Source organism: Setaria italica, chromosome VII, assembly GCF_000263155.2.
Source record: "Setaria italica strain Yugu1 chromosome VII, Setaria_italica_v2.0, whole genome shotgun sequence".
Lineage (NCBI taxonomy): Eukaryota > Viridiplantae > Streptophyta > Magnoliopsida > Poales > Poaceae > Setaria > Setaria italica.
In genome coordinates, this window is record NC_028456.1 from 21,171,819 (window position 1) to 21,183,974 (window position 12,156).

At 51.6% G+C, this 12,156-nt stretch overlaps 3 protein-coding genes across 3 annotated transcripts; all 3 read right to left on the reverse strand.

Moving 5' to 3' along the window:
- Nucleotides 1-1,123: 1,123 nt before the first annotated feature.
- Nucleotides 1,124-3,055, reverse strand: LOC101783857 (scarecrow-like protein 33). Its single transcript, XM_004977970.2, has one exon. It carries the CDS (start codon nt 3,053-3,055, stop codon nt 1,124-1,126), a length of 1,932 nt encoding a protein of 643 aa, XP_004978027.1.
- Nucleotides 3,056-3,922: 867 nt separating this feature from the next.
- LOC101784266 (scarecrow-like protein 9) lies at nt 3,923-6,336 on the reverse strand. Its single transcript, XM_004977971.3, has one exon. The coding sequence runs from the start codon at nt 6,151-6,153 to the stop codon at nt 4,288-4,290; it is 1,866 nt and encodes a 621-aa protein (XP_004978028.2). The 5' UTR covers nt 6,154-6,336; the 3' UTR covers nt 3,923-4,287.
- Nucleotides 6,337-9,488: 3,152 nt separating this feature from the next.
- On the reverse strand, nt 9,489-10,319 carry LOC101766987. Its single transcript, XM_004975682.2, has 2 exons — nt 10,028-10,319; nt 9,489-9,908 (listed from the first exon to the last, which is right to left on the reverse strand). Exons 1-2 carry the CDS (start codon nt 10,237-10,239, stop codon nt 9,701-9,703), a joined length of 420 nt encoding a protein of 139 aa, XP_004975739.1. The 5' UTR covers nt 10,240-10,319; the 3' UTR covers nt 9,489-9,700.
- Nucleotides 10,320-12,156: the final 1,837 nt, after the last annotated feature.

Here is a 12,156-nt window from a genome sequence, read left to right on the forward strand (position 1 = left end):
TGGGGAAACTGTACCAGTTGATCATCAGGGTTATGTGCAGTGCAGTGGACCTGGTGTCTATTGGAATATTTGTCTTAGGTTAGGTCGTCTGAACTCCAGGCAACCATATCATCGTAGATGGTGCTTGTTTGTTGTTTTTTTTCATGTTGTAGCTCAGCATATCGTATATTTGTCTATTTTTTCCTGTCTACTTTCAATATTATGATGGTATATTCTGATGATCCAGACGTTAGAATTCAGTATTCACTACTGCACAACAGTGTTGATGTCTTCTATGAAACATATCCAAACCGGTGGTGATGACAGCGTTGGTGATAATGTAGTAGTGATTGTGGATATTGATGGGTTTTTTAAGTTGGGTATCAGTGTTGATGTCTTCTATGAACAACTAAGCTTCTTGGCCTTTACTTTGGTTACAATGATCACCTATATCATTTCGTTCAAAACAATGATCACCTGTTATTATGCTTTTATATCTTTGGTACAGTTTTTTTTCAGATAGTTCATATATTGACATCATCAGAAAAGCTTCAAATATACATGAACTCACCTAGACAAAGTCCCACTAGAACTTTATTGTAAAAGAACATACTCTAGCTGTTTGCTCGAAACATAATTACATATGGGCGTGGAAACATAGAATTGGAACGAAATGTAGTCCCAGTTCACTCGAAAATGGCAAAGATCTTCGGCGCAAGAAGGGATGACACATATCATCTTGACGTGGTTTTGCGTCCCTCTTTTTTTTTTAAGAATTCAAAACTCAGGATTAATTTCCTTGTGCATGTAGTTTTCTAGAAATTTGAATAACAAAATTACATCCGACGACGTACAAAGTCATCACTTATTACAAGTTTTGCCACGACGTAGATCTAATCTACCTTATGGCGCAGCATACACATCCTCTCAACAATAAAAGTTTCTAGGGTCCTCTCAACAATAGAGGTTTAACACCTCCATCCGTTCCCGGCGAAGATGTCCACACTGGTTATCTCTAAAAACCCAGCAGCAATTTCTTCGTTGATGTGTGTGTTGCTATCTCATTGATGAAAACTACTAGATCAGATCATACATAGTAAACATGTACCAAGCCCATGCTAAGTCATATGACCAAAGATCGAATCTATGCCAAGTCATCGCCTGCCGTCCACGTGGAGAGGGCGTAGAGCACCCTCCCTTTCCATCCCTGGAGAAGCCACTGCTGATCCTCGCTGATCTCGAAACACTTGTGATACTCCTCCTTCACCTTGTCTTTGAGCATCTGAACAATGCCACGGTCCAATGGCAGCTGCCGCAGCCCCGCGCGCCGACTCCTCGCCTGCCATTGCTTGTAGCTTCGAGGCTGGTGCATCCGGTCCTCGCCCTCGCAGGCGATGACGTTCACGGCGCACTGCGCGAGGACGTCCCGCTCCAGCAGCAGCCTCCTGTCGTCGTCCCGGGGCAGGACGGTGTCCATCATGTCGAACAACGCCGTTGAGTGGTAGAGCACCTCGCGGAACCGCGTCAGGAAGAACGCGGTGCTGTACGATGCGTTGATGACGGCGTGGATGAACACGGACGGCCTCATCTCCCTGATCGTGTTGAGCACCGTGTCCATGGGGTTCGTGTTCCTCCCGTCGACGGTGACGACGCCGCCCTCGTCCATCAAGGACCTGAAATGGAACGTGCTCTCGACGACGACGAGCACCTCGTCGGGATCAATGTCGAGGCCATCTGCAACGACATCCTCTGATCTCGCTGCGATGGCTCGGAACCTGAACGGCACGCCGAACCGGCGCGCGCAGTCGCTGAGCCGGCGACCCGTCTCCTCGACGAGCTCGGCTGGCTGGAACCCCGGCAGCGGGGAGTCGATGCCGGTGAGCCTCACTTCCGGCGGCCCGCCGTCCCTGTTCCCGAGCCTGCGCAGCACGTCGGGCCACTGGAGCCCGCGGCCCAAGCCGTAGCTCACGATGTGCAGCTTCTTCCTCCCCGCAACGGCTCTGCAGATGGTCTCGCTGGAGAAGAGGAAGATCACGGGGACGAAGCAGCACCCGGCCATGTAGAGCTGGCACGCCCTGAGGTAGTCCGAGAGGGAGCTGCGCCGCACCATGAGCGACCGGTAGAGCCGGCTCCCCGTGCCGCCAGCCAGCCGCGCCTCCAGACCCGCCGCGAAGTAGTGCGCCAGCCGCTGCGCGCCGTCCCCCGCCGGCGACGAGTGGCGCCGGATCCGCTCCAGGAGGTCGGCCGCACCGTTCCGGTCGCCGGCCGCCACCGCCTCCGCGCAACGCATTAGCATGGTGTGGAGGTCCACCGCCGCGCCCGTGCCGCGCCTCCCGCGCGGCGCCTTCTCCATCTCCGTGGTGGCGGCGCGTAGCTCCTGCATGTCGGCGGCGCTTGGGACGCAGCCGTTGAGCATCAGCTGGTCCAGCATCTCGCGCGCGGCAGCTTCCTCCGACTCCTCGCCGTCGGCGGCGGTCGCCATCTGCTTGCTGCTCCTGCCCATGGTGCTGCCGAGCTCTGCCTCGTCGTCGTCTCCGTCAAGCCTCTTCTTCTGGCCTCTACCACCACCGCCCACCGTCATGGCGTCGCTCGGCAAGAACTTGCTGGCCTCCTCCATGCCTTTGAAGAACGCCATGCTCACCACGTCCATGCAGCAGCCGGTGCTCTCTGCTGGCAGCGAGCTATTAATGGACTCCACCGCGTCCGTGGCCATGCCATTCAAGAAGAAGGCCGTATCCTCGATGTTGCTGCCTTGGGCGACGGACAGCACGGCGGCAGCGGCGGGCGCCGGGGCCGATGACTGCACAGAGAAGAGCTCGGCGAAGTTGCAGGGCTGTTCGGCGAGGACGGAGGAGGAGGCGTCAGAGAGGATGTGGGAGAAGAGCTGCTGGGCCTGGACCAGCGCGGGGTGGTCAGGATACTGGCACAAGAACTTGTCGACGATGCTGTCCTCCATGAGCATGCGTGAAATGTAGGGGAGCACGTGGTGGTCGCCATCATCCTCGCTGCCGTCGACCTGGGACGACGTCGGGGGCAGGTCGAGGAAGATTGAGGAGGACGGTCTGTCGCGCTCCATGAGGCCCAGCTGGAGCTAGCTCACTCAGCAGTGACCGCCATTGCTAGTGTGGTGCAGATGGCGAAGATTAGTTATGGACTTGAACTGCTTGCGGCATTTGGCTTTACCGTCATGTGTCGGTGAATCCAACATAAGGCCATAGTCAATAGGACGAGCTCATTAAGTTTAAAGAAAAAAATAGGAGGAGCTCATGTGTCGGTGATCACAAGGATGAACACGTCAGCATATAGTTCCTAGCTTATATCGTGGTACGTCTTTTGTTCTGATGACTGAGTCACAGGGGAAACTTTCTCCAGAAAACAACGTTACCTACCGGTAAATCATTTTCAAGTCGCCCATGGAAAGTAGAGCAAGATATCATAAAAGAAGAGACATTTTGCTGCACTGGATCCAGGACATATCCCAGAATTCACTTCTTTTTTTCACTTCTTTTTGGTTCACATGTGTACAGCATTTTTGCCGACTTCCTCAAAAGAAATAATTGCAGCGAATGACTGATTATTTCGTCAACACACACTGCATCTAGAATGTTGATCCAAATTACCGATATAAATCGCTCAGCCTTTTCACTTAAACTTTCCAAGATCCGGAGGTAATTTAATTACCTCCTGCTGATTGCAACAAAATTTAACTCGGGCGGACAAAACATGGAGACGTTCTGTTCAATAGCCATTGTTTAACCTTCTGTGTCTCCACGATTCAGCAGATGAACAATTCAAAGTTCAATCCTTCTAGCAAGCAAACAAGCAGCGATGCTGTACATTTGTGATCAGAAACAGGGAGAAAGAAAACAAAGTTTCACGGCAGGAGATATGCAGCTCCTGCATGTTTCTTGGAAAATGTCCAGAGTGAATGAGTCAGATTTAACATGCACAGCTTCAAGAAACAAATGTGTGCGCATCGATACTGAATAGCAGATACAACAAGAATGCTACCTACTGCATCAAGAATATGATACTGTGGCACTAGATGTACTGCTGTATTGAACAATCCGTCTTCCTCCTCGTCTACTTGATCAAAAGTTCAAAACACATGGACAGAGGTGCTGGCAGTTGTCTATAGCAAGTCCTCAATACCAGATATAACTTGGACATCACATAAAATGCTTTTCAGCAGCCGCTAACCCGCACCGAATGACTAAACAGCTCAACAAATGCTTTTCAGCACGGCCAAATGCTTCTCAGGGAGTTGCAGAAGTTTATGTTATCACTCAGCAGCAAGGAACTAAAGCTTCATTCAGAAGATCCGTCTTCTACTACCCATGTTGAGTGGGCAAACAGGACGCGCCCCTTCCATCCTTGCAGCAGCCACTGGCCTTCCTCACTGAGCAACAAATCCTTGTGGTGGTGCTTCTTGACCTTGTCCTTAAGTACATTCACAACGACTGGTCTTAGTGGCAGCTGCCTCAGGCCTGCCCGTTGGTTTCTCGATTGCCACTGCCTATACTTCTCAGGGTGTTGCGCAAGGTCAATACCCTCACAGGCGATGGCATTCAGTACATAACGCCCAAGCAACTCCTGCTCCAGCACCGATCGTGGTTCACTCTCCCGTGGGACAATTGCATCCAACATATCAAATAGTGCCGAGTAATAGAACAGCTTTTGCCGGAAACGTGACAAGAAGCAGGAGCCATTTGAGCAATTCAAAACGCTCTGGATAAAAACATTTGGCCGCATTTTCTTGATATTACTGAGGACAGTATCCCTAGGGTTTGGGCTATCAAAGAATATGCTCTCGTCCTTTAAGGTGCTGAGATTAAAGAGGTCACTCACGACAAGCACCTCATCTGCATCTACGTTCAAGTTCTGGATGCAAACTTTCTCCCGCTCTGCTGTGACGACTTCAAACACAAATGGCAAACCAAGCTCACTAGCATACTTGCTGAGCCGATACCCTTGCTCCTCAATCCACTGAACTGGAAAAGACTCAGGGTGGGAACAGCAGATGGTGGTGATCTTCATCCCTAGTGGCGGTCCACCTTCCCTCTTCGCCAGCCAGCGGATCAAACCTGCCCACTGGAATGCGCCATGGATACCATAGCCTACAATGTGCAGCCTGCTCTTTCCCTTCATGACTTGCGCAATGGTCAGTGCGGAAAAAATGTGTGCCACCTTGTTGAAGTAGCAGGCTGACATGTAAAGATTGTAAGCCTTGAGGAACTCCATGGCCGAAGGACGATCTGCTATTAGCAAATTCCGAAGCTGCTTTCCTGTTCCCATTAACCGCGCCTGCAGCCCCTTGGAGAAGCATTGAGCTAGCCGTTGCATGGCATCACCTGTTGTTGAAGCATGCTGTTTGATCTGATTCAGCAGCTCACCCCCAATCAAATAATTGCTTCTGTCCACTGCCTGCGCGCAACGGATCAACAGAGTGCTTAGATCCACCATATCCCTCGTAACCTTGCTAGAACCCTTTCTCCTCTTCTTCTTCTCCTCCTTATTGGACATGGCAGTACGCAACTTCTCCATATCCCTGATCAATGCCTCGTCTCCACCTGTCATCATATCATCAAGCATCTCATGGATGCCAGTCTCTTCTGGCACCTCCGTCGTCGTCATCATAATCTTGCTGGTCCTGCCTACCTCCTCCTCCAGATGCTTACGTTTGCTTCTGATGAACATTTGATTCATTTGATGGCCCTTTATAAAGCTGTTGTCACTTGGCAAGAACCTGTTAGCATCTTCCATGCCCTTCAAGAATTCCCCCACCACATACTCACCGTCGGAGAAGGCCAAGCTGAGAGTGCTTTTATCGCCACTACTAACCAGCAACAAATCATCGGCCTGATCCATGTTGCCCTTGTTGGCTGCATCATCATTTTTGGCACTGATGGGAGGGGAGGAGAGGATCCGGTCGAAGGGCTGCTGCGCCTGGAGTAGGGCAGGGTGATCAGAGTATTGGCACAAGAGCTTACCATCAATGTCATCCTCCATGTGCATGCACGAGATGTTAGGGAGCAGCAGGTCATCATGGGAGAGCTGGCCCTTATCAGCAGTATTGGAATCAGGCATCGGGTTAAGGTCGAGGAAGACAGATGGGGATGGTGGTGAAGGCTCCATGAGACCCTCAGCAAAGAATTCCTCCGGGGTAGTAGCCATGGTGATAAACAGCTACGGGAATGCTATGGCATGGGCTTAGAAGCTTCTGGTTATCATGAGGATGTCGCACATCGTAAATGGGTACGGTGGTGCGCTAGATGTTTTCAACAACCTGGTGGTTATTAGGAGTGCCGGCGATGATCCCAATGTTGCTTGGTGCACACCAAGGGCAATGGCTAGTAGTTACAATTGTAATGTTGCTTGGATAAAGCGATGGCTAGATACTGCACGGATCGCACGAAGAAATTGTATTTCTTTTTACCTATCGAAGCTGAGAAAGCAAGAGTATATTCTGTTGTTCAATGCAAAACATATTTAAATAAGCTGTGCAGGCTGATATGAAGCATTACTAAACAGAATACAAAAAAAAATAGAGCGAAACAAATATGTGAGATCATCCTTTATGAAGCCGTTGTCCCTAGGCAAGAACCCACTAGCCTCTTCCATGCCCATCAAAGATGCGCCCACCGCATCAACAGCCTTGGAGAAGGCCGAGTTGAATGTGCTAGGATCACCACTAAAAACCTGGAACAAACCCTCAGTCCCCACATTCCCCTTGTTGATTGTGCTGTTGCTAGCATCGAAGGAAGAGGAGGAGAGAATTTGGGCAAAGGCTGCTGTTCCTAGAGTGGTCCAGGGTGATCAGAGTATTGATGCAAGAGCTTATCATCAATGTCATCATCGGGTCCTCACCACCGGGAAATACAGATAGGCCCGGTGGCGATGGTTCCTTCTTCCAGGTTGGTGGCGAAGATGATCATTGCTCACCGGTGGTGGTGTGTGGTAGTTTTTGTTTTCTCATATCATCATGACACAGACCTTGCCAGTTTGTATCCTAGTTCCGAATTCCGGCGCCGGCAACCTACGATCTGGAGTTGGAGTGTTCGATTCTTCCAATTTTGCTTGGATAATGGATACAGTGGGTAGCTATAATTCCAATGCTGCTACACTTAATAGAGACACTGTCTAGATACTACAAAGTCAACCAAGATTTTTTATTCTTTTACCTTTTTTTAATAGCAAAGCAATAAGATATATTTGAACAATTCACAACATATTAAAATAAGGTTTACAGTACAGGCTAAGACAAAGTATTCAGGTTGGTTATATGGGAATCACATGAGTATAATACTGTAACTCTCCTACGAAATATTTCTTGAAAATGTAATAAGGAAAACACCATGCTATTACATAAGAAGCTATGGCTACTCACGAACACAAATATTAGAGTGCATAATTGTGGCCTTGTGGGCACATACTGATGGATTTTGAACTACCTGCCATCAAGAGGCTGGTACAAGTGTGGCTTAACCATTTTAAGCACATCTGAATTTAGGGTTGGTGGTGGTGACCATGTCAAATCACATCACCAAAATAACAAATATAATAGTATCTAACGCCGTGTATTCCAGTCATTATAAACAGAATGTCAGTAGTAGGACTAGATCTGCCGATGTCTTCCTCCTTGTGTGAAAGTAAACATTAATGTGCTATCTGTCAAATTTATCCTAGTCCCAGTTGTAACAGTGCAGGTATTAATCTTTGTAAGGACAGGAAACCGGTGTTTCATGCCCGAGTACAGATGGGCTGCAGAATAGTGTGCGCCTACTTGTGAAGCAGATCAAGGGTAGGTATGAATCACTTGTACGTATTCCACTTCTGTAAGGAGTCTACGCCTACTTGTATGTCAATGTAAATAGGCGTGCCTTGCTACCTCCAAATTCACCAAACAGATAGCGAGAAATAACAAAGCATAACATGAGAGTTGTAATCCGCGGGGAAGTAATTCCACACGCGGCTCTCGCGTCGTCTCCGAGAGACGGCTCGGGGGTGACACACCCCGCCACCCCTCGCCCCCCAAACCAGCACCCCAGCCGGCCCGCCCGCGGCGGCGGTGGCAGCGGCCCCCTTCCCCAGCCCCTTCCCCTCCCCCATCTCCTTTCTCCCTCTCCCTCTTTCCCAGTCGCTCGGCGTCCTTTTTTTCCCAACGTCGGTGGTTGCCGATTCTATCGGTGGCTGCCGGTTCTGTCGGTGGCTATGTAGATCGTGGTGGCGGCAGCCCGAATCCAGGTTGCTAAACGTCGGATCTGCGTTGCCCGGGTATGGTCATGCCTTCATCGAAGCGGCTGCTGGCCAGGGTGGTCCCTGCTCAGCGGCGGCTGGCGGCCGTGGGCCTGCTGGCTGTGGTGATGGCGGTCGGCGCGCGGCCCTGACATGGCAGCGTTCTGGGCTGGGTCTGGCGTGGTCGGCGCTGGCGTTGATGGCGGCGGCCCTGCTCAGTGGTGGAGGAGTCTTGCTGCGCCATGCTCATGTGGCCATCGGCCTCGACCTACTGGCTGTGGCGGTGGCGGCCCAGAGCACAGCCCCTGCTCGGTGGTGACAGGCGTCCGTGGCCGGCGCATGGCGTGCTGGTTGTGGCTGCGGCGGCCCTGGGCTACCCTGCTCGGCGTGGGGCTGCAATGCGCGGGCGGCACCTACGGCGACTGTGGTACAGCGCAGCCGCTGGGGAGGCCGCTCCAGCAGCGGCAGCAGCAGCTCGCGGCCAGGGCTCCAGCTCCTGGTGGTTGTGGCCCCTTTTCTGGTGGCGTGCACGGTGGGGACGCCCGTGGCGTGCGCAGCGACGTCTGGTGATGACATTGGGGACGCGGGCGTTGGTCGGATCGCTACTACGACGGTGTGGGTTGGCGTGCGCAGGTGGCGTTGCTCTTGCTCGGCCACCCGAGGTTTGGACTTTGGACGAGATCATGGCATAAGCTTGGACAGTGACGTCTGCGGACGCCGCTCCCTCCTAAGAGGCGTCCTTTTCGAACCTCTCCAGCTTATCCAGCTGGACGATGCGGGTGAAAACCTAACCCTTTTTGGGTCGGCATTGGCAACACCTCTCGATGTTGTGACTTTCTTGAAGGCGACGTCAGGCATTTCCAGCTCGATGGTTCTTCTTCAACAGCTTGGCTATGGCAGCCACCGGCTAGGCACCTTTCTTTCTTTGTTATCTTTTCTTCCAAAAAAGTGAAAAAAAAACAAAAGAAAAAAGCAGGTCACAGAGTGCGGTGTGGCGGTTGTCCCGGTGCGGCTCGTGTCGATGTCCCAATCCGACTAGGAAGAGTTCATTGAGGCTCGCGTCGATGTTCCAATCCGACCGGGCAGAGTTTCGATGTGGTTCGTGTCGATGTCCTAATCCGACCGGACGGAGTTATTCGGGGTTCAACTTGTGTTGATGTCCTGATCCAACCGCCCGGTGTTGTCTTTTTTTTTCCAATAATTGTTTTGCTCAATCTGAGTTTCATCTTCTTTTTAATATAATCGTATAATCGACAGCTCTCCAGCCTGGTTCCTTAAAAAAAAAGTGTTGTAATCCGCTAATCCGGAGCTTTATTGTGCTGTTCAACACTGGAATGGAGCATCAGAGGTTCAGAGCACGGCACGTCTACAGGCAGGAATGGACAAGCCGGTGCAATCCAAACATTCCAACTAGGCGGTCACCAATTACTGCTACTGCGTACCATACATCGAGCGCTGCAGGCTAGTCCGGCCTGGACAGCGGCGGCTACTCGAAGTTGTAGTGCTTGTCGACGGCCTCGGCGACGTCCCAGGTGCAGCTCATGCCCTTGGGGAAGACGACCAGGTCCCCCGCGGCGATCTCCACGAACTCCTCCCCGTGGCCCTCCGGGTACACCTTCACCTTCCCCTGCAGCAGGTAGCACGTCTCCTTGGCCGAGTAGGTCCACGGGAACTTGCTCTTCTCGCACCCCCACCTGATCGATTCGTGCATTCACCAGCAGGTCGCCGTCAGCAAGGGGAACGAGCCCAGTGGAGGCGGGGGGGACGGCGGGGAGATCGGAGATTGGGATGCCCGGGAGGGCGGGTAGCTTACTTGGGCCACTGGCGGACGCCGAGCTCGGAGAGGCGGGACTCGGGCGGGTTGCGCTCCACCCTGATGCCCAGCTTCTCCGTCGCCATCGTCTCCGCCGACGCCCTCACCGCCGCGAATCGCCGCCTGGCTGCGCTGGGGGAAGAAGAGGAGTAGCTGAGGCGGCCGGTGCTGGTGCGGAGCTGGACCGGAGTGGCTACCATTGGGCTCGCCATCTCTCTCTCAAAAGCGGTATGCGAGGGCAACTCCGTTTGGGCCTTCGCACGTAGTGAACCGTGTGGGGCGCAGCAAGCGAGCGATCAGTGAGTGGCCCAGGTTTCTCCTTATCGAAAGCCCACTCGTTTCTTATCCTCTCTTCTTCCTCGCACCGTCGCACGGAAACCGGGAGCTTTCCAGATGTTTTTATTTTTGGTTTTTTGGTAAATTTTAGGATTTTTTTTGAAAAAATCATTTTACGTCCCTTAGCTATGACGAGGTCCGACTTCGGTCCTCCAACCGCAAAATCGGATGTTTGACCCCAAACTATGTAATATCGTGCAAATCAAGTCCCTCGCTGATTTTAGCGGTGGTTTTGCGTAACGTGGCGTGGGCAAGTCCCTCGCTGATTTTAGCAATGGTTTTACATGACGTAACGTGAGTCCACATATCACACAACATGTGACGGTAGGCCCACATACCATGTGGATCTCTTCTCCCTCTATCATCTCTCTCCTCTGTCTCTTCTCCCCTTCTCTCCTCTCTCTCATTCCTCACCCTCCTCGGGAGCAGCCCCCGACGGCGAGCCCCGCAGGTCCCGCGTTGACGACGACTGTAACACCCACTTTTTAGAGCATTTAAAAATATGAACTTTTTAAAAAAATTGAACTAAACCCACTTTCTCTTCCCAGACATTCAAAACCATTTTATAAATAAAACTTGCACGAAATCTAAGCTTGCATTTGGTTGCTTTAGTAATCTCTCTAAAATCTCTCTTCTCAATCTTAAAGTGATTTCATAACAAATCCCTATTCCAAAAACCTTAGAAATAATATTGGAACTTCCAATACTATTTTACCCTATGCCAAATCTCCTTGATATTATTCCAATCACCATTAAATCATTTAAAAATCTAGAAAAAATCCTTCCAAAATCCTCCTTATTCTCAAAATCCAAGAATTAATATTGAAAACTAGTTTGAATATTAATTCAAGCCTCTATGAACCCCTCTACCCTATTCAAGTGTTCTCCGATGCCCAAACTCTTCCAAAACACTCTAGTTCCATGCCTAGCGTCCGGGGACGGTGCACCGGGGAAGGCCACGGAGATGCCGAAGTTGATGTGGCAGGGAAGACGGCGAGGTACCCATGCGGCGCTGTGCGATGCGGGCGGGGAGGATGGGCTGCTCCTTGGGGAGCAGCTCGTCGATGAGGAAACCCAGGGAGAGCGCAATGAGAGCCTCTGTCTCCCGCTATCGCTCCTCGGCGGAGAGGCGGCGTAGCCACCGCACTCGCTACGAGGGCGCGTTGCTGAGGTAGGCTGTGAGCGCGGCGGTCCGAGCATCGCCGGTTGGAGGCAGAGGGAAAGGGAGGAGGAAGAGAGAGAGAGGAGAGGAGGGAGAGGAGAGAGGGAGAAGAGAGCCACATGGCACGTGGTCCCACCGCCACATGTTACCTGACATGTGGGACCCACACCACGCTAAAACCACTGCTAAAACGAACGAGGGACTTGATTTGCACAGTATTGCATAGTTCAGGGTGCCAAACATCCAGTTTTGAGATTGGAGGACTAAAGTCGGACTTCGTCAATAGTTGAGGACGTCAAAAGGACTTGTTTTTTTCTTAAGGCCGAAAAGTCACAGAAAGGGCTAGCATGTAGAAAGCCCAGCCCACATGAGAAAGCAGGCCTCTTTGCCGTTAGCTCATGCACAGCCCATCCATCATGCTGCCGAGTGCCAACAGTGAAACTGCTGTCGAACTCCGGAAGCTGAGGAAGATAGTGGGGCATGGCCATGGCGTGACCGCGTGAATGCGTAACAAAGCAGAGTTGCCCCGGATTTGGCTAACGGAACACGGGCGGATCTGCATAGTGGCAAGTGGCGTAATGAGTTTACCAAAGACCTGCAAAACAAGTGCAGTGCTGTACTCCCCCTTGCC

Coding starts and splice junctions, on each gene's coding strand:
- LOC101783857 (XM_004977970.2), bottom strand. CDS start 3,055: ATGGAGCGCGACAGACCGTCCTCCTCAATCTTCCTCGACCTGCCCCCG.
- LOC101784266 (XM_004977971.3), bottom strand. CDS start 6,153: ATGGCTACTACCCCGGAGGAATTCTTTGCTGAGGGTCTCATGGAGCCT.
- LOC101766987 (XM_004975682.2), bottom strand. CDS start 10,239: ATGGCGAGCCCAATGGTAGCCACTCCGGTCCAGCTCCGCACCAGCACC. Junction 9,909..10,027: donor GGCGTCCGCCAGTGGCCCAA/GTAAGCTACCCG, acceptor CGAATCGATCAG/GTGGGGGTGCGAGAAGAGCA.